Genomic DNA, 26,982 nt, shown 5'->3' on the forward strand with positions numbered 1-26,982 from the left:
ATCCTCGGTTCGATTCTGGTCTGCTGCAAGTTTTTAACCATGATATAGTAATTTTTACTATACAAATGGTGCCATGGTAAAATTGAATGCACAAAATATTCTAAATAAATGCGAATTTAGTCTGCAGAAATCAAGTGGCGTTGTGTATTTAATTTAACCCTCTGATATAGTATTTTCAACCGCAACGCTGTTCTCAGTGTGTATTTCGGACAGAGCACTACGCATATATAATTTGGCCACCTCTATTTGATTTTGCCATAAATGACCAAATGGATCATTAAAATAACCAAAACGGCCGCTATGGACAGCACACCGTTGCCTTGTATATTTGACAGAACAGCAATGCTGTCACAATGTTAAATCCCATATACAGTGGCGCCTTTGTTTTGATGCGGTGAGCACTTGCAAGAACTACCTTCAATGATCCATTATAAACGCGTGACGGTCTGTTCAAAATATATACTTTAACCTTAAGTCGTCGCGCGGTTCGCCACCGTCAGAACCACCACGCTGCTGTTGTGAGCGAAAAGCGAGCTTTTATCATCAGTGTTGTACTAAATACAACAGCGCAACGACTGAAGTGTTAATCACTCTACCTACCAGCAATGAATAATTTTGGCCATGATTTATTTCCTGCACTTCCCGTGTGCAGCAGAAGAGAAGCGTTATCATCGTTACCATTGTATCATTACCAAAGTCAAAGCTCGAGCACTGAAATCCAACCCTGCGATTTAAATACGCGCTCCGCCATCACGCACACCATCTTAAGATTGTTTATGTTTACATCGCACGCGTCAGCAGAAGAACGTAAATCCGCATGTGTCTTGCAAATTTTCATGAAATTTTGCCCAAATTTGTAGATTTTTATTAGAAAAAGTGTCAAAACAAATGAATCTACTGCCGAAAACCGCCACCGAGTTCGGTAGCACCGAGTACTGGAACAATTTCTTCAAGAAACGTGGTAAGCAAGCGTTCGAATGGTACGGCGAGTATCCGGAGCTGTGCGGCCAGCTGCACAAGTGCGTCAAACCCAGGGATGAAATCCTGATGGTGGGCTGCGGTAACTCCAAGCTGAGTCTGGACTTGTACGACGTTGGGTTCAAGTAAGTGGGATCAGCAATAGGGTGTTATCCAAAGTTAGTAAGTTATAGGGGATACCCTAAGTGAAGCCAAGTTCTTAATTTTCAAGCGCACAAATCTTGAGAAACGATATCTGTTCAAGCGGAAAGTGTTGTTGATAGTGGCCATTAGATTAAGTTTTCAGCTCAAACTGATCTCCAGATGTGTACTCTTAAAAATGTGAGGTTTGGCTTCGAATTATCTTCACCCTGATCAGTATTTGAGCTTTTAAGTCTTATTATACATAGCCGTGTCTTTCCAGGCAAATTACCAACATCGACATCTCGCAGGTCGTCATCCGGCAAATGCAGGATGCGAACAAGATCCAACGGCCGGAGATGCTCTGGTACCACATGGACGCCACTGCCATGAACTTCAGCGACGAAAAGTACTCCGTCGTACTGGACAAGGGAACGTTGGATGCGCTGTTCACGGATGAGACGGAGGCCACCCTGCAGACGGTTAGGAAATATTTTTCCGAAGTTGCCCGTGTCCTGAGGGTGGGTGGTCGGTACGTTTGTATATCCCTGCTGCAGGAGCACATATTGAAGGAAGTTCTGGGATTCTTCCCGGAGAACGAATTCGTGCTGAGGGTGGTCCGGTGCGTAGAAGCCGAACAGAAAACGGCCGAGAGTAACAGCGACGGAACGTCCATGCCGGTGTTCATTGTGGTGGCCACAAAGTTTAAGAAGCTTCCGATGAAGGTGTACGAAGTTTGTTTGGCTGGTGAACAAGTGCAACGGGTTCAGAAACCGGAAGAAGTGGTCCTATCGGTCGCTGCCGCTCAAAAAGCTTCGATGGTGTGCAACGGACTGGTTCGGGGAAGTATCGCTGGGATGAAAGAAGTCTCGTTGGATTTGCACCGACCGGGAGAGGACATTCCGCGGTACACGATTCACGTTTTGGACCAGAAGCCGATGCGAGGCAATGGGAAGTATGCGGCGTTTATTGTTCCTCAAGGTCGGGAAACGGAGTGGCTCTTTTCGACGCCTCAAGGACGACAGAAGCTGCTGGCATCGGCTAGTCATGATCGTTTGGCGATCGTGTCGATGCACCGAGGACAGACGTACGCTAGCTGGGACGCAGTCAAAGATGAGCTGGCCGAAAGCGTGAAGTCGTTGGCGCCACATGGGCTCCATGGCCATGTAAGTATAAGGAATGTAAGGTGCTCCCCAGGCCGTTATTATCCGGAAAAAGTCTCCATAAATTGTAGGCCCACCAGTCGATTCCTATAGCTAAACTGCATACATATTTGGGAAAAAATATAAAGGTACAGCCCGTTTCGAAACTGCGCCCTTTAAATGGATCATTGAAGGTAGTTTTTGTCAGTGCTCGCCGCATCAAAACAAAGACGCCACTGTATATGGGATTTAACATTGTGACAGCATTGCTGTTCTATCAAACACACAAGGCTACGGTGGCGCTATCTATGCTCTCCATAGCGACCGTTTTGGTTTTGTTTTTATATGATCCATTGTATGAATCCACAAATAAAAAAAACAGTTGTGTTCACAAGGTATTTTTACCATTATCAGAAGAAATACATACACCATCGGAACTTGATTTAAACATAGGTACCGTAAAACAGGGTAAACAGAAAAAATGGGCGAATAAAAACAAAACGAACTACACTGCCCATACTCGCAAAACAGTCCCATTTGAATTTTCGTCACTTTTTAGTTTTCTTCATGAATCATGTTTATTATTAGGGCAGCGTCCATTAATTATGTAACGCTAAAATTGGAAATTTTCGACCCCCTCCCCATAGAGCGTTACGTAATTTATGGATGCCGCCTAGTGTACTTCAAGGTATCATAAAATTGTATCTTTGTATGGACAAAATGCGAAAAAAATACCAAATCTTGTGCGTCCCATATTGAAGGTACTCGCATAAGAGTCCCACTAGTAGATTATGATGAAATTCAGGCAACCCTCTTCCTGGTATGATTTCTGTAATCTTCAAACTGTGCGTTGGCAATCTAATGTTGAGAAAAAAAGAAGGTCCAATAAGAAGGCAGCATTGTGGATATCCAAAGTCGTTTTTCTTTATTTGCACCGCCTGCACCGTTTTCCCACCGGTGCACAGTGCATTGCTCCATAGACAAAAACCAAATTACAAGTTATTTTATCCACAAGTGCTTATAGATCACATACGCTATTGAAACAAGTATTTATAAGCTTTACAAAGCACTAAAACTACTACAACATGATTCTATAACATTCCCCAGAAAACCATTCCCTCGAAAACCATTCCCCAGAATTCCGTTCCCCAGAACGAACCATTCCCCAGAATGTAACATTCCCCAGAATTTCATTCCCCAGAATGCACCATTCCCCAGAAAGCTATACGAATATCCATTTTATTTTTATTTTTTTAATTTCTGCTTTGCTCTAAGGTCTGATGTGACAAAACAAATTTGTAGGTAGGGGGGTTAGGGGCATAATGAACACACGGGGCGAAATGGACACCCCCCTATTCTCTGGGAATATGCATATTTCAGCAAAATTTTATAAATTGTACGAAACATGAATTGTATATGAACTCTATGACGGTATAAAAGTTTATGCTTTGCTTCATTTGTCCTCTGAAATTCTACTATATGCTAATGTGATTGGGGGAAGCACTTTTACATATCAGTACGTTTTCACACCCATTAATAATTAAGTTTTCACTAAATTCCACAAAAGTGTTCATTTTACCCGGATACCTTTTTATCAGTCGTGTTTTGGACCCAATTTTCTATTTCGTTTTTCTGACATTTGATAAAATTTTTTCGTCATACTAATTCCAAACTTGGAAACCAGCCGAGAGTAACTGAAACATATTGCCATTCTATGTAAAATAAGCATTTGCCTAATGTGTCCATTATGCCCCATAATCCCCCTATTCATGATTATTTCGCATATTATAATAATACACCCTTCTTTCAGTAAGTTCCCATAAAATATACAAACTATATGTTTATTTTTGCCTATATAGTGATGCCCCCTCCTTTCAGTCTTATCTTATTAATTATATAGGCAAAATATATCGATGGAGAGCCCATATAGCATAAGGTCATTTGGCATAAAATGATTTGGTATAAAGTCATTTGCCATCCAGCCATACTTATGTTCCTTCTTTTCAAAAAGGATGTTCTTCATGTTATGCCAAATGATCATTGGCCAAATGACCATTATCTCAAATGGTCCTCGATCATTTAATCAATCATGCCAAATGCCTTCTTGCCATTTCGTATCCTTACGGAACATTTTGTCTATATCGTCAACATGATAAGACTAAAAGAAGGGTACATCAATATTTTGTGCACAATTAAACAAGTCATTTGTATTTTTTTAGACTTGACGTAAAGAAGGGCGTATCATTTTAATGTGCTTAATAGTACGTTTTTATTTTGTAGAATTTACGTAATAGTTATATCAAAAAGTATAATATGAAACTACGAACGTCTATATTCCATTCGGGGTAGCCCCAAAAGGTAAGCTATGATAGTAGAAGCATTAACCTAAGAATGCTAATGTCGCTGCTGTTCGTGTTACCAACATCTAGTTTGACACGAACTGACAGCGTGAGTACCGGGCATCAAAGTGTCAAATTAATTATAAAAACCAAAACAACGACATGGTATTGAACAAACAATGAAAAACCATCATTTAAGGCAATAAAAATTAAAATCAGTTTTGGTCCAACAGCGCCACTAGCGTTCTACTACTAATATTTCTATTGCTATGATGCACCTTCTTAAAACATTGATGAAAAGCTGGATACAATAAAAATTTAACATACATGAGAAACTATACATTTGGAAACTACTATACTGCCCATAAACGCATAATTGTCCCATGTGAATAGGAAATCCAGCAAACATGGGACTGATATCCGTTTATGGGCAGTATACTGAAAGAAGGGTGTAGCTCTATTATGTGCAGAATAGTGATGAGTTGCATATTCTTTTGAATAAATATTGGATATTCTGTTTCCCCTTAGACTGATCTATCAGTCTTCATAAGTGCCAATAAAAGTGAAACTACTGTGATAGTTTATTTGCAAATGAAATTTGAATTATGCGTAAAGTGTTCATATTTAGCAGCACGAATGCTAATCTTCTCATGTACTTGTAAACAACTTTGAAGTTTCATTTTCAAGTATTTTTAACTAGATTATTTCAAAACTTTAGAGTAGGTATATAATTTTCTGGGGATTGGTTTTCTGGGGAATGGTTCATTCTGGGGAGTGAAATTCTGGGGAATGGTACATTCTGGGGAATGAGATTCTGGGGAATGGAATTCTGGGGAACGGGTTTCGGGGGAATGGTTTTCTGGGGAATGTTATAGAATCCTACAACATGCGTCAAAAATGACAGTTGTCGGAGTAGTAGAAAAACTAAATTTTGTCGCCTGTTTTCAGCATTCCTTTCAACTAGTACGGAGAGTGTTGAAACCAATCTTTTCAATCAAAATCTAAAAGAGAACATGGCTGAAGGTTATTAAAGTATATTTGATGTTATAAGAACACCAATTTCAACTGATAATATGAGAAATCGTCACGATGAGTTGGCTATGAAATCAAACTTATGAAATACCAACAAGTAACTTTGATTATCGATTCAAAAAAAAGTTCCACCGAGTTCCGCCCTAAATCACCCACAGACATGCTTCTTAGAGTGTCTTTTAAGAGGTCTGAAAGATACATCTGCAACTCCCTGCAACTCTTCGAGATTTTTGACTATTTTTAGGTATACTCCTTAACAAACATAAGTATGAAAATGTGTCGTTTGTGATAAAAAAAAAATCCTAAAATTGTCTACGTCATGTGGTTCATTAAGCAAGTTTATGCTTAAAATAATATATTTTAATTATAGTTTTCAAGATTTTTTTCAAATTTCATATTAAAAACTGTAAAATTAAAAAAAAATGCGGCTTTTTTGCATAAAGGCGTATAAGTTACTTATGCAGCTACGAGTGAGAAGAGGCATGTTTGCAAATAGCTTCTTACATCATTATGAGCAATAAAAGCACAAATTGCAAGGTTTTTCTTGGAAAATAATTAAATTGGCGCTTTGGACAGTTCGATTATGCGTATAGTATATGTCATTTATGCAAATTGTAGATTTTTTGACCAGAAACAACTTTCCCTTTCATACCAAGCTCAAATGGCTTGATCTTCCAGTTTTGATTTTTGTCCCGCATTCGACGCAGTGTGCGGTGTAGCGAAAGCTGCACCCAAACCGTTCTTTTATTCCGCAGGTAGCACACCGTTTTTGCACTCGATGGCAAACGGTGCAGAAATTTCTACACCCTGATCGAGCTGGGTGTAGCAGGTAGTGCACTCTTTTTACCAATACATGTATGGTTCTTAGCTGTCAGTAGCATTCTTGTTTTGGTCGTTATGGTAGGTTTTGTTGCGTTCGGTAACGAACAAGCAAGGTTCTACATTTTCGTTCATTTCCGACTGAGCGGATAAAATGGATTTATTTCAGAAAGGATCCTTTCAGAAAGAAATAAATATTCTTGGCATTTATAAATGAACATCACTAGAAGAAATACATATTACATAAGTATAATATGGAATACTATGAAGCATGAGTAAAAAAAATCTATGAGCAATGTTCAGAAAATTCAACTGAAAAAAACGTACCAACAGAATCAGCATTGACTGGAGCTGTATGTTCCCATATTTTGAACTCGGATTACAAAATCTATGCTTCTATATTTTTCAAAAACAGTCGATTGGCGAGAATTTGATATTGATTTTTCATTGGCAATGCTCGATTTCCATTACTCTTTTCGCATTATTACAAAAATAACGGATTAACCTTTTACATCGTGAGCTAGAAGCATTGCGTAAGTATGAATTTTGATTAAGTTATAAGCCAGAGAGAAGATCGGTGAAGTGTTGATATATGAAAATTCTTAATTTAAAATAAATTTTATTGAATCACGAAACATATATGGTCGGCGTTAAGTCAGAGGGGACCAAGTACAAAACTTGGAAAACTGGATTATTCTCTCATTAGATGCGAAATTACCTTACCTCCCTTACCTTCACTTTGACCAGATTTGATGAATGCTGTAAACTGCGAGAGATATGTAACAAATTTACTTTGGATGATCAATAAAAATCGATATAAGTGTACAGTCAGAATGGACCAAGTGCTTATTACCATAATAGCGAAAATGATCAGCGCGCTGAAGAATAAGAGGAAATGAAAAACATTTCAAGAGATTTGTCAGATTTTTTGACATCGAATGATTCTTCTACTTATCCTTCAATAGAAATTTATCATTATTATATAATTCGATGCATTTGATTTTGATTTTTGATCATTTACCATATTTGGATGGGTGGTCAGAAATTGACAGAGCGGACCAAGTGTTGAAAAGCAATAAACTGATTGATTATTGCATTTTTTGAGTCAATTTCATAGTCCGATAGTTCTATGGTGTATGTATGGGATGTGCTAAACCCCGCTTATTGGACCAGTAGATTTAGGTCGGTACTCAAGATTTTCACTTGGTCTTCTCTGACTGAACATATATACCGTGAAATGCTCTATTACCGTGAGGTTTAAAAAACTCAAGCTTCAATCGATCAGATAAAAATAACGTACGATTATTTTCAAGTCTTTCATGTTTTATATAGCAGACCGTTTTATATACTTTGCATGAAAAATATGATTTGAACCATTTTGAAAATTTTAATCATAGTTACAGTTGATGTTGTTAAACATACCAGTGTTCCAAATACCGTGCATCTGACCCCGACGGCCGGGTCACATTTTGAAACATCTCTCAATTGAACGAACGAAGCGCATCAAAAATAAAACTTTTATATCAAACAACGTATTGAGGTTTGCATGATTGATTCGGGAAATAAAATATATATTTTACTTCGCCATTTTGTAATTATAATTGAAACACGGTATTTGGAACACATAAAAAACCGTGCCCTAATACCGTGTATTGGCACCAGGCGATTACATTCTAACATTATTTTTGCTTGTTTGTGTGTAAAACTTTAGTTCAAGTTTGTCAAGGCTTTTTAAATACTACTTAATGTGCTAACGTTTGTGACAATCATTTAGAAAAATAAATAATATAATATGCTAGAAATCCACATAATTCCCATCAGATACACGGTATTAGGCAACACACGGAATTAGAGCAGGTCACGGTATTCGAATATTTCTGGTCTTCAATGCCCTTACCCTTACCCTTACCCTTACTCTTAATTTTCAAGCTATCGTAATGCCTTTGATTTCGGTATTGACGAATGGATTATTGAAGAATTTACAATACTGGTGTCGAAGGGTCTTGATAATATGCTTATCTTAGAGATATGCACCCAGTTTGACCATATAAGCATTAAATGATTTTTATTTTCCTAGAAATTGTTCAGTCAGAGTGAACAAACTCACTGAACAGAGGTCTTTGGTTCAGTCAGAGTGGACCAAGACCAAATAGTCCATTCAATTGTTCTATCAGAGGTTTGGATTATGATTTTTCATGATTATCACTTCACATTATATTGTTTGAAAGTAACACAAATATGTGTAGAAATATTGAACCAAAATTTAAACGAGTTCAAAAATTACAGAGCGTTAGACATCGAACCCATTTTTTCTCAAAATATGAAAAATGTCACTTGGTCCACTCTGACTTAACGCCGACCATATCATGGTTATACATTCCCAGGAAAAATAAATTTATTTTTGTTTACCAAACATTTGTTTTCGTACACGACATAGTAATGTTTTCATCCAGTGCTGTAAAACTGTTAACAAACTATCCAAACACAAATGAATCTAATGTTTTCTAATCCCTTGCAGCACATCGCGAATAACAGAAACAGCTGTTCTATCTGTTTGAAAATTGACAATTTGTTTTGATTGACGCCTTCACTAACACCATCATAATATGCATATTATGCTGTCAAAATATTGCACCAAAACCGTTCTATTTTCCGGTGTCAATTGTTACACTCGCACGGTGCACCGTCGGGAATAATCGAAAACGACATAAGAAATGTCCAACAGCTTTGCCGAAATCAGGCTAACCACAACTAACAACTCGCCTGGGTACCTGTGTTTCAGATCCAACACAAGCGTGCTGTAGTTGAATGCAAAGTACTTTTTCTATTGGCGGGCTGCAACGCTTTTACATCGAACCCTGGAATGTCTTTCCTAATCGGACTGTATTGCGAGTATGGGCAGTACGATTAAATACTATCCTTCCGGGCATGTGAAAAAGTTGAGTGATAGCAAATTTTGATATTGACTTTAACTTGATAGATATAAGAAACAAAAGATCTAAAAATGATATATAAAATTAGCTCCTGGAATACCATTGGCAAATCATATTTAGCTTTTGTATGATATAATCAGTAGCAGCATAAGATCTGCAATCATCAAATTTTGCTATGACTTAGAAGTTTTAGGAATAAAATTTTGATATGAGCAATTCCCGCTGAAACCAAGCCGCCATTGGCACACATCGTTAAAATTCCAATTTTATGTCACTGATTGACTTATCACTAGTATATGCTAATATATGGACCCTTCGAATCGACAGCGGATTACTATAAGCCATTTTACGAGACGTTTCGGAACAGCTGATCGCCGAAACGGCGTCAATTGACAGGAGACCTGGGATTAAATCCAGCGTGATTTTTAACAACGCCTCATCTTACCAAACGAGGACATGAAGAAAATGACAAAAAAGAGATCCAAAAATGTGTGTTACTGCAACTTTACACCTAGTTATTGTATCAGCTACCTCTTTTTCACCTATATTTCACATAAATATTTGTGTCAATGTGATCAGAAATATGTTAATATTTTTTCTCCATTTAAGTTTTCGCCTGTATGAAAAGCTACGCTTGAAATGCGCACAGTCATCAACCATCATCATCGCCATAACTGACGACGATGATTGAAAAATCCCAGGTCTCCTGTCATTTGACCTGCTTCGTAAAATGGCTCATTGACGATACGTTTGCTGTGAAGTTGCTGACGCTTCCAAGGTGGCGTACAGGTGTTGCAGGAGTTATGCGCTGCGTTGCTGCTAGCTGAACAAGTGAATAAAGGGCGCGAAACCTTATCAACCGCAAAGGCGGTGCTTTGGTCGGACTCGAAAATAGTGTTGAACTAGTTGAAACAAATGAAGCCAAATATCTCAATGTTCGTACAAAACCGCGTAGTAAAAATAATAAAAAAAAATTGCGTGGCACTATATTTCGACTCAGTACAACCTAGAGGATTTGGTGTCACGTGGTGTATTCCCAAGTTTGGCCCATGTATGATCCCTGGTGTTGAAGACGGTGTGAATGTGGTGTGGAGGAACCGGAAGAATATGCCAACCAAATTGCGACGACTCAGTTCGTGTTGAACAACCGAAGTGTATGGTTCTACGGGCCTATCACCCTCTCTGGGCCACATTCTAGTTTTTCTTCTATAAATCGGAATCCCCTGTTGGTTCGTACCTCGTTAATATCTCGGAGCTACGCCTTCCGACGAAACGATTTAGTGGTATTGGTCAAACTAACCGCGAAGTTTTGCCACATCTAACCGCGGTTTTATTCGAGAGTGGGGTTACCTTTCGTACCAGGCGATCATACGCGTGAAAAGTGTCGGGGTATTAAAAGCCACCTGTTTGGGCGACAAAGCGTCACAACCTAGTGCATGCCGTGTATGTGAACTACGAAGAATCCAGCTACTCCTTAATACTATAGTGCTTGTGAAGTGTTAGAAGTAGAGTGCAAGAAGACCTTTGTAGGCGATAAGCGACGAACTTGATCGCTACTGATCAGAAAGAAGAACATTATTACAAAAGGTAGGGTCAAATTTTCCAATTCCGTCCGCGCTGGGGTAGATGGTGGGTGACCACTATCACTTTATGCGGTATTTGATCTGTCTGAAGTTGTTTGTATCAACAAGTTAAGGTGATTATAGAACGATGCCAAGCTTTGAATTTTCAAGTGCACAAGGCGAAAGTAGGGTGATGTGCTAGTATCCATCGTATTAAGCATTGATCAGTGAGAACTGCAATTTTCCCAGTATTGCAATGAATGATGCTGATACAAACCGATGCCAAACAATTCGTTCTTAAAACGGCCTTAGCATTGTACAATAACATTTTGATAAATCTTGATCTCTCTTTGGAAATAATGTAAAGAAAATGCATCTTACCGTATTCTCAATCCGTCGTATCGTTTTCAACTCCGTCGCAATCAGTTTCCAGATTCGTCTCACAACTTACGGCTCACTTTGATGTATTGAGTGGCTAAAACACAATACATCAACGCTATAATAAAATGTTTTACCAGAAAGTATAGATCTACGGGCATCTCCCTCCATTCCTTCAGCATGATGGAATATACTAATTTCCTTTAAAATTAATTGTTTCTCATCAAAATGCAGCCCAAACAAATGAACACAATTACTTTTGACCGTACAATTCTGGCATTTGCTCAAGGTACAGCGAAAACAACACAATCAAAGGAACCGTATTATTACGTCGAGCGTCGCGCACACATTGATGCGCACAAACTTTTTTTTCTCAGTACGACGGATTGAACTTTGTTTACATTCTCAATTATTCGTGACGGTTGAGGAAATTTCGTAAAATTTGGGGATTTATTGAAGTTTTACGGCGTGTGATTGGAATGAAATCCTTCAGTGAAGAAGTACGAAGGTTTTCCATAGTGAAAATAAGTGCCCGGCGATGTAAGTCACACTGGGGGGCGGGAAGAAACTTGTGTTGGAAAGTGGTGTGACTGATGTCAATCGCTAAGCATTTCTCTCAAATCGTGTTCGTCCATGCGTTTTTGGTGAAAAAGTGTAAAGTGGATAATTGAACTGAAGTTATTTATCGAAACACAGTAGTTTCATTGCATTTTTGGTGTACAGGTGGACGAATCATAAAAGCTTTCATTTGGAAAATGAATCTATGTTGCAGGTAAGTTGGAATATCCGCCGTAGTGGAACATTTTAAGTTTGATACGACGAATAGTAGCTCTTACGACGAAGTAGAACGAAACCCTATCTGACAACAGTTCGCGTTGAAAACCAATCAAATTGCTTGCTTGCTGGTGGTGACCAATGGGATAGATCTTCCTCGCGGAGCGCTGTTTGATTCTCAAGTCTTGTGCTCTTGAAAATTTGAGGTCTGGCTTCGTTCTATAACCTTAAGTGTTGAATGGCCTCCACCAGTGGGGGCGACCCAGGAGGATCAAAAAGTGTGTGTGTGTGTTGTATCCAACGCTTAACATTAGCCGCTGTGTGATTTCGGCCTATAACGTGATAGAAAAGGACGAACAACAGATTGTCGAGAACCTAAGCAGCCAAGGAGTGATCAAAGCCCGTCAGATACTGAAAAGCAGTGCTGTAAAACGGTGAACAGGGTCTATTCATGCACAACAGAAAAATGCTACTGCAACGGTGATTCCTTCTGTACGGTTGCGTTCCTGCTTTCTTTGGTCACGATCGCCCGAACACATATACTGTAGAGGACGTCGCATCATTTTATTTTGACATGCACTCATGCAACCGATCCCTTGTGATATTTCAACAATAACACCATATATTTCTCAATACTGTCGTACATTAGTTTGTAATGTATCTATTATAATCATAATCCACCCAATTATTTACAAAAATAACTATGAACGGAAAATAGAACGGCTATGAGCAGACTCTGCTCATCCAGCAATCACGCTCTTTTTACATTTGTTTTGTTCTGGTTCTCCAATGCAAGAATCTGTGATCAAATCGGTCGTTGTTGGTTCGTGAGCGTGTGAGCGTAGATCCTTTTTAATATTGGTTCATTTTGCGTAAATGGCATGATGCTTTCCACCACTGCTGAAAAGCAACAAAGATAGAACTGCAGCTATTATCTTGACGTTCAACAAAATCGTATATCCCGCAAACGTTAAAATTAGAGTACTCAACTTCAAAACACGCCCTTATTATCCAAATTCGATGTTATGTTTCAACTGCATTGAATATGGACATCCTCGTTTCAGCTGTACGAATTCCAAACGCTGCTACAACTGCTCATAGGATCACGAAAAAAAAGAGAAATGCGAAAACGCCGCTTTATGTCAGCTACCTTTTTTGATCCAAATAGAAAGTGTATTGAACTCGAGACCTCTTGTGCAGCTGACGGATTTCCCTTCGATTACGAAGCGCTGAGCCCAGCACACTTCCTAGTCGAACGGGAACTGACAGCGGTAGCAGAACAGCTGTACGTAGACTTAAAGGAGACGAGCTTGTCACGGTACCGAATTTTTAGCAACGGTGGTCAAATGAATACGTAACTGGTCTTCAGAAGCGCAGCAAATGGTACAAGGACCCTACGTTACTGCGAACTATATGGCTGGTGTTTATGAAGGTGGGCAACATGCCACCCAAGGCCTGGAAGTTGAGTCGCATCGTTGAAACACATACAGGTAACGACGGAGTTGTACGTGTAGTTACAATCCGTACTAACAACAGCATCTACAAGCGGCCGACGCTGACCCAGATCGCTATGCTTCCCATCCATCGACTGCACGCATCAAGCAGAGCCCAAGAAGCAGTGAGACCTTCGCCTCACCCGGAAGAGGAACTAAAATGGAGAAAATTTATTATTCACTGTTCGATTTTTGAGCTATTTTTGTTACAGTGTAAATAAAGTAAAAATATATATTTTTTTTCTCTGTGTGATACCTGCGTAGACGACAGGAGGTATAGACTACGATGGTTTGTTCAAAATCTTGTGAATATCCTTGTTTTCTTTAGAATTTGATAACTTCACAGGTAACATTGGTAACTGAAAAACAGTTTTCTCAGCTGACAAGAGACTGTATGAACAGTATTTTAGTTGAATAAGCTGTTATTCAGCTACCAATGTTACTTGGAAATTCCTGAAAATAGCATAACTTAAAACTGCTCTACGATTATTATAAAATTACATTCATGCAGTTTAGCTATTGAAATCGACTGTGACCATATATTTAACGATTTTTTTTTCTGGAATGCATCTTTGCGATGATTGGCTTACACTAAATTGTTTCTCATCGTTTCTAGATCCCTTACCTCTCCCTTGGATCCGAGGTCGGCCGGCGGGAAACCATATTCAAGGGTCATAGTGCACTGTCCGGGGACTATATTGTTGAGGAGATCCTGGGCAACGATAACAAAATCTTCCGTAGGTTGATTTTCCTAAACAATCAATTTGTGATTCAGTCGGAGGCTGCTATCAAACTGGTCAAGGGGAAGGGTAAGTCTAAAGAGTCCAAGAAAGTGATCGATCCGGGTTATCTGGCTTGTCAACATCATCTTTATATGACTATTGGAGTCCATTTGGCTATGGGGTTGGAGAGTGGCGAACCCGACAACAACGTGATGGTTGTAGGATTGGGTGGAGGTGGATTGTGTACGTTTATCCATCAGTGTTTGAGGTAGATGATTGACATGAAGCATTTTATAGTAGATTTCAACTGATTTATGTTATGTAACTTCAGGAACTCCAACATGGTAGCGGTAGAAATCGACCCGGAAATGCAAACTGTAGCTACCAACTACTTTGGCCTTACGCTAGACGAACGGCTCAAGGTGGAAATCAAGGACGGAATAGACTATCTGAGAGACTGCGCTGAACAGAATCAACACTTCAAAGCAATCCTCTTTGACGTGGACAGTAAGGATCCAACGCTGGGCATGAGTTGTCCACCGCAATCTTTCCTGGACCAGCGAGTGCTGGAGAATACGAAAAAGCTGCTTGGCACCTGCGGTATATTTATACTGAATCTGGTTTGTCGCGATGATTCCCTTCGCGGGAAAGTGGTCGACGAACTGAAGCAGGTGTTCAAGTATGTGCTTTCCTACAAGCTGGAAGAGGACGTGAATGAAATCTTCTACTGTGCCGACAATGCCGCCCTGGATAGCGGTGCCAAATGGCAGGAAGCTATGAAACGATCCGCGCAGGAGATCAACGCGTTGGCCAAAAAGTTCAAGCTGAGCCGTGACGATCTTGTAGATTTGGAAGAATTCGTTGAGGGTTTAAAAATATAGGTTTTTGTTGGAAGCGAGAGGAGTTCTTTTTCTGTCCATTCTAAAAAATCCATCGCCAATTAAATAAGCACGTTATCTTGGTTTATTGGTTTCAACAATTACACTCCAACGCATTTTTGCCACGCGGTTCACTCATTCCTTCCCCTAATCAGTAGACAATAACAGATTTTCTCATTCCTCGTTGGCAATGTTCTCCCAGCGGTCATCTTGGAATTCAAAAGATGGATTCTTGGCTCATTTCTAGTTCATAAAAGTTGCTAGGTTGTGGTTTCTAATGGTTTTCTACATCAATACGCTTCGAGCGTTCGAATTAATCTTACTGTGATCGTGTTCCGTTTCTTGAAACACCAAAGACGCAACACATAACAGTCTTAGTTTAACTAGTTTTCGCATGACTGGATTACTGTATTAGGTAGGTATATTAAGCTTTTAATGAAAATTATATCTAGGGGTAGGTAGATGCTCTTGAAAACTGATTGTTAGATGAATTATTGACACAAGGATTTGTAGGTGAGATTAGTTTTGTCACCTCACTGAGCTTATTTAGTCGACAGTGAGCTCTTAAAACTGTCGATGTCCCTCACTGAGAATAGTATTCTACATTACTCAACATCCCACGAAGATAAAGAAACTTTAAAGTAGATCCAGTGGATACGAGTGATTGACACTGAAGAAGACTGCAAGTGATAGTCGAAATACGCGTATCTGTCAAAGATAAGCATTTATGAGCGGAATTAAAAGGTACACGGTACTCCATCTACTTTAAAGCTTCTCTATCAAGATTCTGCTCAGAGGATTCGAACGTTTATACACTTAACCAAGAAATATCATAAAAGATATTAAAAACGTCACATACTTTTACGACAATTGAAATCCGATTCACGTTATATCTGCCCATTGACATTCATGTAAGAAACACATAAATCTCATTATGATACTCCATAATATTCAATTATCATCACTATGAAACGTATATGAACAAATGTCATGTATTCAATCCAATGAATGCTATGGGATTGGCAGATGTGAAAAGTCATTGTAGTATAGCGTTATCTTCGTAATGGCGAATTTGAGTCTCAAAGAATCATCGTGGAGTATTTGGAATAAAATTTTGTTTCAACGTGACGTGGATCACAGAATTATGTTCGTGATAATCAAAAAGTAAGTAAAAACGTTATATAAATATTTATAAACGAAAAAAAATGAATGTGAATTATTTTTTTCAGACTTGAATTCACAGAAAACATCAACTTTATTCCTAGCTGAAATCAACGAAACAAGGTCGGAAGGAACGGAACAAACCATCTAGAAGAATTCAGAGCTAATAGAATCGGTTAACCAATATAATCCAATGTATTCGCTTCCATCGCTTATTCACACAAATGCCAATCATGCGTAAAATAAACAGATTTTTAAAAATTATTGTTAGATTGTTCATCAATTCTACTGGATAAAAACTGAAGAAGAATCATCACAAGCTCATTTTAATAGCTAATAAAAATCACTAACAATACCAATAATTTTCATCTGAATTTCACATAAAGCTCATTGACAAAATCCAATGGTTCGTATGATAAATTTGCATCAAATGTATGTGTTTTATCAGATGAATTTAATCAAAAAGAAATCGCACAAGTTTATGTGATAAATTGATGAGCGTTATGTGAAAAGCTACATGGAAAAAAACTATATGCGTTTTCAGATAAATCTGATATGATTCCTTGGTTCAGTGTAGGAATCCCACGAAGGTTTTGCTAGCTTGTCTTCTTGGGTGATTCCTTTTGAACAGGAAATCAACCTTCGATCGAAAAGCTCGAGTGTGACTCTAGTGTTGAAAGTTATAAATATCGTCGTGAAATTTAGAACGCCTCCGGAATTCAACAAGGAATGTCAGCAAGAGCTAATTAAGAATCATCGGTAGTTTTTGTGGAATGCTTTCTCTCTTTACAAATAAGCATCCCTAGTAAACCGCACCAATTCTTCAAATTACGTCTCCTCACCTCATTTCATTTATTTAGTTAACATCTAAACAGATAACACTGAATCAACAATTTGTCTCCTCACCTATTTTTACCGAAACTAACTAGTCACTTGAGCTTATTCTACGAGTCGCGTGAGGTGAGAATTGTCAGTCTCGTAGCGAGGTGACAATTCTCGACTCGAGTAAAGTGACTCGCCGTGTAAATCAAAGGTGCTTATTCTGCGCGGCATGTGAGCCGAGACGAGCCGCTCTTTCGAGTGACGTGAGACGACTAATGTTAATCAAATGGGAGAGAGTAGACTGTTAGAATGTGTAAATTCTTGAAGGAATGTTGGACGAATTCTTTGGAGTATTTCACTCATTTCTGGTTGAAATCTCAAAAGCAGTCTAAGCTAACATTGTAGAAGAAGAAGAAGAGTCCCTGGAGAAATTTCTAAAGATCCTTAGAAAAAATACTGATTCAATTTTATTGTGTTCATATTTGGCTGTAGCCGGTTCTTATTGTGAAGTTTCAGACAATTCGATCGAGAAACCAGGTGCTAAGCAGATCTTTGCCCTACCATTCGTTAAGACAATAACAAGTGAACAAGTGAAACGTCTTTAGAGGGATTTTTTGGTTGCGATTCTCCATGATCCTTATTTCATATATACATAGAACAATCGACCAAAACCAAAGCCAACACAACTAACTTTCCACCTCAAGAGCACCTACCTTCCCCGCGGGTCATATTCTAGGAAGAAACTCGTGCCAACCAATTGAAACATACGCGTACAATTTGTTTAAAAGAAATTTAGTAATATAAGCTATATTCCAATATAATGCATGCCATTCTATACATTAATTAATTCACATTAAAAACGAACAGTTACTACTAAACAGAGCAGTGTATTCTTTTATGTTCACACACGCCCACTCAACTTCTCGCATCTGCCGCGCGCAGCGCTTCCCGTACGCACTCTCCCAAGCATTCCTTTACTCGCTCACGCTTTTAAAGCTCTCCCGTTTATATCATGTAATATATTATGTGTTTCGCCCTCGCTTAGTCCGATCAGTCTATTTTATTTTAAGGAACAACTCCTTCCCCACCATGTGGCCTCTGCTGCAAACCCTTCCTCTCTCAATGAACACTTATCATCATCCGTCTTTGTTCGGCCGCACGCAACGCCAGAACTAGAACACCTTGCGGAACAACCGCCGGAAGCTGCCACCACCGGTTCCGCCGCCGATTTTCTTCTCGCTCGAACCGGTGCTCCCATTGAAGGAGACCGAAGTGCGCAACCGGTGATCTTCCGATCCGTTGATCGACCCATTATTGTGACGGGTCGTTTCCACTTCCGGGCTTTCGGATTTGGACTTGCGTTTGGTGACCTTGTCTTGACTAGAGGACTTTTTCAGTTTGTACCATTCCCACGAGTGCTGATGGCTAACGGGAGTGTTCAACGTAGACGACGTGGTCTGTGCGTCGTCTGTGGGAAGCGAAGACAGCTCGTCTTCGGTGCGGTTCACGTTGTGCACGTTGATATTGATTCTAACATTGCTACTACCGGTACTACTGGTGTTGCTACTGGCACTACTTACATTTTGGCTGGGTGTGGATTTCTTCCCGGAGGATTTACGGCTCGACCGTAAGAGGGACGATTTGAAAAATGCTGGCGATGACAATCGTCGACCCTTGCCGGACTTGTTCGTTGACTTCGAGTCAATCGAAGAAGACGACGATATCATACCGTTGGTTTGGTTAACGGTTTCGGACGTCGAGTCCGGAACAAACTCGTTGTAGGACAAATCCATCGCAGTGGGAATGATGAACTCATCGTTATCCTCCAGCAGAGGCAACTCCTCTATGCGATTGTTTTCGTCCGGTTTAGGTTTTTCCGGAGAATGTCTTCTGGGCTCCGGAGCTGATTCCGTTCTAACCAGCTCGGCCTTTCCAATTTTACCAACAGGGCTAGGTTCTACTGAAGAAGCTCTTTTCACCTTACCATTTCCGTTAGTCTGTTGAACCATGGAAGGCGCGGAGATTTTCCTCTGCTTGTTCTTCTTTTTCCGCTCAACCTTCGCACTGTCCCCTCCCCCATTTTCAGCTATCAACAGATTCTCGTAGGTCCCACTGATGTTCAGTGCCTCTTCACTTGGTCTCTTCTTTTTCAACGAACCAATCGCTTTTTCATCAGCAACTCCCATCACGCCATCGATCGACCGTCTTCTCAGCAACTTCCCTTTGACCGGCGGCTTCTGATCACCCATATGTTCCAATTCTCTAGCGATTTCATCCCGATCGGCACGCCTGCCACCACTTGCACAGGATCGTATCATCGCATAGACAACCACAACCTGTACAACAAGAAACCCTCCCACAGCCAGGGCAATGTTCTTCCAACTGAGGATGCTATCCCGGAACGTGTAGAAATTCTCCCGGAGGCGTTCGTTTTCTTCGCGCAGCTGCGTCTCGCTGTCGCGCATTCGGCGGTTCTGCTCTTCGATGTCGTGCAAGGTTTTGGCATAGGAATGCTGCAGCTCTTCGACCTGCTTCCGGTAGCGACGGCTCAGTTCCTCCAGGTATTGGCCGGATAGGCTCATGTTGCGCTCCAGGGCCTGCGGGTGTAAGAGAAAATGAACGTAAGAAATTTGAAAATGATGGTTTATCCGGCGAATCGGACGAAATATGAGTAGTAATAGGAAAATACTAAGAACTCGTCTTAACGGATTCGTTATTGTTAGTTAACCTTAATTATCCCCTATTCGCATTAGCCTCATCATACAGTGTCTTCTGTGCTTTCTCGTTCTCATTTCCCAATAGATACGGTGATACTCTATGCCCAGAGCAGTTAAGAAAATTTTTATTACGAAAAGATCCTTAACCGACCGGAATTCGACTCACGACACCTTCAGCGTGGTTTTGCTTTGTAGATGCGGACTTTTTGCTGTTTTTTTTTCGTGCTGTAATTGCAGAACGCTTTATACTGCTCATTTTCGACATTTACTACTGCTAGGGTAGCTCAGATCAATCTTCAGCTTATAAAAACAGCAACGATCAATTTTTGCAGACTTTTGCTTAATTATTTTTCTACCTAGACAACGTGGATTCAGTTTTTGTTACTTTCGTCAAACATGATTTGTTAAACTCGCATGTCATTACTCGGTCAAAGGGAAACGGTACTCAACACTCTTCTGAACTAACCACATATGTACACTCTCAGATGTACACTACACTACATAAATGTAGATGCTGTCACAATGGTTTTAGTTGGGTCCTCAACACAAAAATAGTCTATTGTTCGGTTCCTGTAACGTTCCCTGGAAACGATGTATTTAATGGCTTGTGACCAAATTTCATGAATCCTTTCCATCCATTAAAACTCCAAGTGACTTGGATGATACCGTTACAAATCTTTAAATGTATTAGCTCTTCGAAGACTGATCAATTTTTCAAGGAGCTTTCGACAAAACTATTTACTGAACGAACCTCATTGTTTTCATTGCTAATGATAAGCCACACGTTTTACGAAGTTTACTGGCAATAAGTTGTCATCAAAGCGAGGATAACGCTAGTATAAGGCCATACATTAGCACTAATTGGAAAAAATACCTAGTTTTAGGCTACTCCAGTCTAAGGAATTATAATGTTCCGAGGTTTTGATTTTTATATGTATACACAGAACATATGTACAAATCGAAGTTGAAATTTCGAAAAGAAACCACGTGCTACGGTGGGGATCGAAATCACGACTCCCCATTCGCTAGATGGACGTTTCAATCTACAAGTTGCGGAGCTCATTGAGATACCCTTTGAGAGCTTGTAGGTTGAAGCGCCCATCTAGCGAATAGGGAGTCGTGGGTTCGATCCCCACCGAAGCACGCGGTTTCTGTTCGCAATTTCATAATCGATTTGAACATTTCACACATGTTCTGTGTGTGTACATATAAGCGTAAAAGCATTAGAACATCAGTACTATCAGTGCATCAAATTCCGCTCATTTAGGTCATGTGTTCAAATGTTTATTATAAAACTAGTGGTCCCGGCAAACTTCGTCTTGCCATCAAGTAGGCTGTTGAAAGCCGTTATGAATCGTCCCATCGAAAATGACAGTTTCGTTTACTCTCGTTTTTCCGACTTTCCCGGTGAATATCCTGGAACTTTTATACCCACAAACACGTCGGAACACCTGACGAACAAAATGGAGAAAGAATCATCCAAACTCGTTGACCCGTTCGTAAGCCATTTCGTGACATACAAACACCATTCCATTTTTATTTATATAGAAGATAGATAGATAACTGTTATTTTTATGTCACGATGTAGCTGGAGGGTGTCTACTCATAAACTGAAATCTACTGAAATAAAATTTCCTGATAATCCCAGGGCATAAAGTATCATCGTACCTGCCACACGATATACGAATGCAAAAATGGTCAATTGGCAAAGAAAGCTCTCAGTTAATAATTGAAGTGCTCATAAGAACACTAAACTGAGAAGCAGGCTCTGTCCCAATGGGGACTTAACGCCAGAAAGAAGAAGAAGAGTTTGGCTTTGAAATACTTAAAAAAAAAGACTAACGTAAGTACTTCAATAAAAAAAAAATATCAGTTTGTTTTAAATGTGTAAACAACTCAAGCAAAAAAAAATGGTAATTTTGTTGTAATTCCACGAAAACCAAGAATGATTATCAAATGATCTGAAATTGCCTTTCATCATCAAAGTCAGATATTGAAAATGATCAATTTGAACTTAAGAAAAAAAAGACGTTCCCTAAAATGAAATTTAGTTTCATGAACATCAGAAACGTACTCGTGCCATTACGACTGTTCGTTGTGCTGTAGATTTTATTCACATATCACTCAGAAGATCTTTCCAGGAGTATTATTTGTGATTTTTCTCTAACTCTGTAAGTAATTCTTCCAAGAATTTCGTTTTAGATACCTTCGTGAAATCGATCTGGAATTTTTCTACGGATCAGGAATTCGTCCAAAAATCGTTTCATGATTCAAGGAATCTACAAGTGCTTCAGAGATTTGATTTGATTTGAAACCTCTTTCAGAAATTCCCCCAAGTTTTTTGATAAAGTTTTCCAATGAAGTCTTTAAAGATTTTTTCCAAACACTCATCTAGGGATGTCTCCAGGAAAATATCAAGGAAATTTGTCAGATTTTTGTTGTAGAGGAATGCCGAAATCCGAAATTGGAATTTCTAAATAAAGTCTTACAAGACCTTATGAAGAAATTGCTTGAAGAAATTCGGAAAGGAAATAATCTGGTGCGGAACATCGAAAAATGTCGAAACGATTTTTTTTTTCAAAAAACTGGAATAAATCTCATGGAAGAGCTTCTGTAGGATCTGTGCAAAATTTTCTAGAAGTAACAAAGAATCAGTGAGAAAATGCAGGAAATCGTGTGACAATCGCTAGAATTTTCATAGGATAATCTCTGTAAAAATTACTGCAGGTTTTTTCAAACTCTGGAATAAACCTTTGTGGATGCGGACTTTGTAGGATTTTCTGGACCAAATTCTGAAGAAATCCTTCTAAGCATCCATTGAAAATCGTTGGTAGCATTCCTGGAAGTATTCCAGAAGAACTTACTGGAAACATTACTAGAACGCCTGAAGCATTCCTCGGGATCTGAGAAAAATATCATTAATAACTTGTGGAATAATCGTGTAATAGTCTTTGTAGGTTTCTCTAGAGTCTCTTGAATGTTGCACCAGAATTCACTACAAGCAGATTTAAAATGTGAGTTTAGCGACCATTTTTATTAAAATAGAGACTTGCATTAAAATAGTGACCGGGACTATGAAAATTCTGCTAACCTTCGAAATCTACTATTTTTTTTTCTCTTTTCCAATAAAGCTTTTTATTTTTGTATAGCAAACGAAAAAAAAATGTCATGTTTTCAACTATGTTTGCTCATGCTCATTATGCTCATAAATGACACCCAACTAGAACCATACCTGCCTTTACCAACTTGGCAATCTTAAGTTTTGCTTCCTTGTCTAAACATTTTTAAGCTGAATAAATAAAAATCGTTAAAAGAACTAAACATGTTAAATAGGGTTTTGATAGCGGCGCAGCCGAAAATTTTTGGATTGAAAAGATTTTGTTTCACAAAAACGACATTTTACCATGTATGCAATAGTATGCTTCAAAATAATTGCCCTGAGTATAGCCAAAATTTCCTAAGAATTCCAAGTTTTTTCCAGGTTGAATAAAATTCCCTGATAATTCCAGGTTTTTTCAGGTAGTAGACACCCTACAGGTAATCGTATACCGCGCGTCTGTTGTGAAGTTTCTTGCCCAAAATTCCAACAACCGCGTTTGATGAAACACCGCAATGTTATCTATCATAAGAATGAAGTAAAAAGGGAACAAACCCACGGTTGTTCTTTTCCTCAGGCGAACGCTGCGTGTCCTTTTGTGCAAATGCGCTATACCTACTGCTCCAATAGCCGCTCACAAGGTCTTGTGTTTTTAATATGTGTGAATAATTATTTTAACAAATGAAAATAATGACAAATGACTTTATTTGAATGTTTTAGATGATACTATAAGATATTCGCGCTATAGCATTTTACACTAGTGAGCTGCAAAAGGGGCATGAGCGGCTACTGATGCACTGACGGTATTTATGTTTAGTTTCTCTTAGAAAATGAATCAATTATAATTAATATGAGACACGCCAGAGTTTATATTATTATTAGCCTTATTACGGGCGTTTAGTAAAAAATGAGAATGATTTCAATGCCTTTGTGTGATTAAACTAAAGAGCTTTTTTTTTTCTCTCCAAGATAATTGCTCTCTGGGGTCTCTAAAAAAGGGTGGCATGTTTCATTTCGCTCGAGTGCTGTCAGTTCAATCGAAGATGGCGACGAAACAGCAAGAACACCGCGAGCGTGTTGTACGGTTTTACGGAACGCATGGTCATCGTGGAAAAAAGTTTACAGTAGACCACATTCGGGACGAAAACGTACCCGCGAATACAATTTACCGGATCCTGGCATCCCTGAGCGTGGGACGGAAAGCCGGTAGCGGCGTCTGGCGAAGATAACGAAGAAGAAGCAAGAAGCGTTGAAAAAGCTGTTGGACGAGTTTGCTTGACACCAGCGAAAATACTCGAGCAGATAGCGACCGGAAATCACAGCGCCGGTTGATGACGAAGAACTACCGCGGAACGTCGTTCGTGCTGGACGACGAAAGTTACTTTCCGCTCTCGAAACCCACATACCAGGAAGAAAAGACAGCTACTATTCCAGCGACAAGTCGGCCACATCCCCCGAAGTAAAATATAAGTTTAAGCATAAATTTGAAAAAAAAGTTTGCTGTACATCGCGTCATATCGGACAGAGGGATTTCAGAGTCGTGGTTAAACCCGAGCGGTCTGTGTACCAGGAGAAGTGTCTTGAGAAAATTCCTCTGCCGTTCCTAAAGTAGCATCATGCGAATGGAGAGTACGTCTTCTGGCCGGACTAGGCGTCTCCCCATTATGCTAAAAAAAACGCTGGAGTACCTTGAGCAGACAAAGGACATGCAGAAAGAAAGGAACTCGATCAACTTGCCCCAGTACCGTCCCATTGAGGATTTTTACGGCTCCCTCAGTTCTCTAGAGTACAGAATTAAATGGCGGAAAAAGGATACGAAGCAGTTGACCACGAGGATACGGAATTTTATCCGGAAGATGGACGTCAGTGCTCTTCTGAGAGCAACACGACTAAGTTGCGTCGTATGGCTGATTAAAGCCCCTTCTGACTGCAAAAATCTCATTTTTTGTTGAAAATCCGTTAGGGAGATGCCAGAGTCGATATACACAAAGTTGCGCGAAGAGTATTCTTTCAATGGTTGTTCTTCTTCGTCTACGAAAAAAAGTCTGCTTGATAGGTAGACGGTTTGACAGTTCGATAGGTTCAATAGAAATGCAAATTGATTAATTAATACAGAGATCAACCGAATATCATCCGATTAAATAGGGTGTATCGACGTTATCCTACTAAATAGTTGGACCTGCTTAACACCAGTTTTTGTCGGTCACCCTATTTATTCTGGCGTTCAATCAGTCGTTCGCTGTGTTAAACTACTATAAGCGTTATTGCAACAATCGACATATTTAGTCGGCTATTGTACCGTCAAATGTTTAATGGGGTGGTTTCACTCTTTGCGCGACTCTTCATCGACTCAGGGGCACGCCTTCGCTGAGTTAATTCTTTGTAAAGGGTTTAAATAACGGAACAATTGTTACTTACGTAAATCGAAGATCTACAAACTCTTGTTACCTATTTTCCAATTGTGCTGAATTGGAACAACATTGTCCTAGCTCCAAGGGATCTCACAATTGGTTGGAAGGTTTCTAGAGAATTTCAGGAGAATTTCACGGAACAAGTGGATACCTGTCTATTCAAATAGCATCGTGTGTTACATTGTTTGCACCCTTCTTGAAGAAAATCATGGACGAGAACAGCTTTCCCGGGAAGCTCACAAGATTGATCAGAGCAACGATGGACGGTGTGCAAAACTGCGTGAAGATCTCGGGCGAACACTCCAGTTCGTTCGAGTCTTGGCGGGGACTACGACAGGGCGACGGACTTTCGTGCCTGTTGTTCAATATTGCGCTTGAAGGTGTCATGCGGAGAGCCGGACTTAACAGTCGAGGCACGATTTTCACGAGATCCGGACAATTTGTTTGCTTCGCGGACGACATGGATATTATTGGGAGAAAATTTTAAACGATGGCAGATTTGTTCACCCGCCTAAAACGCGAAGCAACAAGAGCCGGGCTAATGGTGAATGCGTCGAAAACAAAGTACATGCTGGTTGGCGGAACTGAGCGCGACAGGACCCGCCTAGGAAGCAGTGTTACGATAGACGGAGATATTTTCGAGGTGGTAGACGAGTTCGTCTACCTCGGATCCTTGTTGACGGCTGACAACAATGTTAGTCGGGAAATACGAAGGCGCATCATCAGCGGAAGTCGTGCCTACTATGGGCTCCAGAAGAAACTGCGGTCAAGAAAGATTCACCCCCGCACCAAATGTACCATGTAAAAAACGCTCATAAGACCGGTAGTCCTCTATGGGCATGAGGCGTGGACGATGCTCGAGGAGGACTTGCAAGCTCTTGGGGTTTCTGAACGCCGAGTGCTAATGACGATCTTCGGCGGCGTACAGGAGAACGGCGTGTGGCGGCAAAGGATGAACCACGAGCTCGCTCAACTCTACGGCGAACCCAGTATCGTGAAGGTAGCTAAAGCTGGAAGGATACGCTGGGCAGGGCATGTTGCAAGAATGCCGGACAACAACCCTGTAAAGATGGTGTTCGCTACGAATCCGGTCGGAACAAGAAGGCGTGGGGCGCAGCGAGCTAGGTGGATTGACCAGGTGCACCAGGACCTGGAGAGCGTGGGTCATAGTCGAGGATGGAGAGAAGCGGCCATGAACCGAGTGAATTGGCGAATTATTGTTGGCGAGGCTTTATCAAGATAATTGATGTAAAGCCAAATAAGTAAGTAAGTACCCTTCTTGAAGGTTGGTGCTGGTGTCTTTTCTCGTGAAAAATGTGTGGAATACAATCAGAACGTAGCTAATGGGACTTCTGTTCAAATAGACAAGTTGCTATCGAGCTCAAATTGAGTTATTGAATTCAGACCATTCTTCCATTGCTGGCAATGAGTTGTTTTTTAATGGGCTGATGAGAGAGCTCGCAATGGATCATCGCATGACTTAATTGACCCTAAGCTAGTTATTGCTATTTTAAAGTAAGGCTCTTAGATCAATACTTTGCTGACAAATAACAAACAATACTGAAAAAGTTTAACGTCATGTTGTCAAACAAAATTGTTTATTG

The 26,982-nt window shown here is 39.9% G+C and overlaps 2 protein-coding genes across 10 annotated transcripts in view; one reads left to right on the forward strand and one right to left on the reverse strand.

The window, feature by feature from the left end:
* Positions 1 to 888: 888 nt before the first annotated feature.
* On the forward strand, positions 889 to 15,192 carry LOC5573934 (methyltransferase-like protein 13). The gene is made up of 4 exons (XM_001654920.2): positions 889 to 1,103; positions 1,382 to 2,264; positions 14,187 to 14,560; positions 14,624 to 15,192. The coding sequence occupies exons 1-4, from the start codon at positions 889 to 891 to the stop codon at positions 15,171 to 15,173; spliced, it is 2,022 nt and encodes a 673-aa protein (XP_001654970.1). The 3' UTR covers positions 15,174 to 15,192.
* A 231-nt stretch (positions 15,193 to 15,423) lies between these two features.
* Positions 15,424 to 26,982, reverse strand: part of LOC5573936 (SUN domain-containing ossification factor) — an 82,929-nt gene continuing 71,370 nt past the window's right edge. For all 9 annotated transcript variants that reach the window (XM_001654922.2, XM_021847688.1, XM_021847692.1 and 6 more), the window contains exon 4: positions 15,424 to 19,750. In XM_001654922.2, coding sequence (XP_001654972.2) covers positions 18,326 to 19,750 — 1,425 coding nt within the window. In that variant the 3' untranslated portion in view covers positions 15,424 to 18,325. The remainder of the gene's footprint in view (positions 19,751 to 26,982) is intronic.

Source organism: Aedes aegypti, chromosome 2 (genome assembly GCF_002204515.2).
Source record: "Aedes aegypti strain LVP_AGWG chromosome 2, AaegL5.0 Primary Assembly, whole genome shotgun sequence".
In the NCBI taxonomy this organism is placed as follows: domain Eukaryota; kingdom Metazoa; phylum Arthropoda; class Insecta; order Diptera; family Culicidae; genus Aedes; species Aedes aegypti.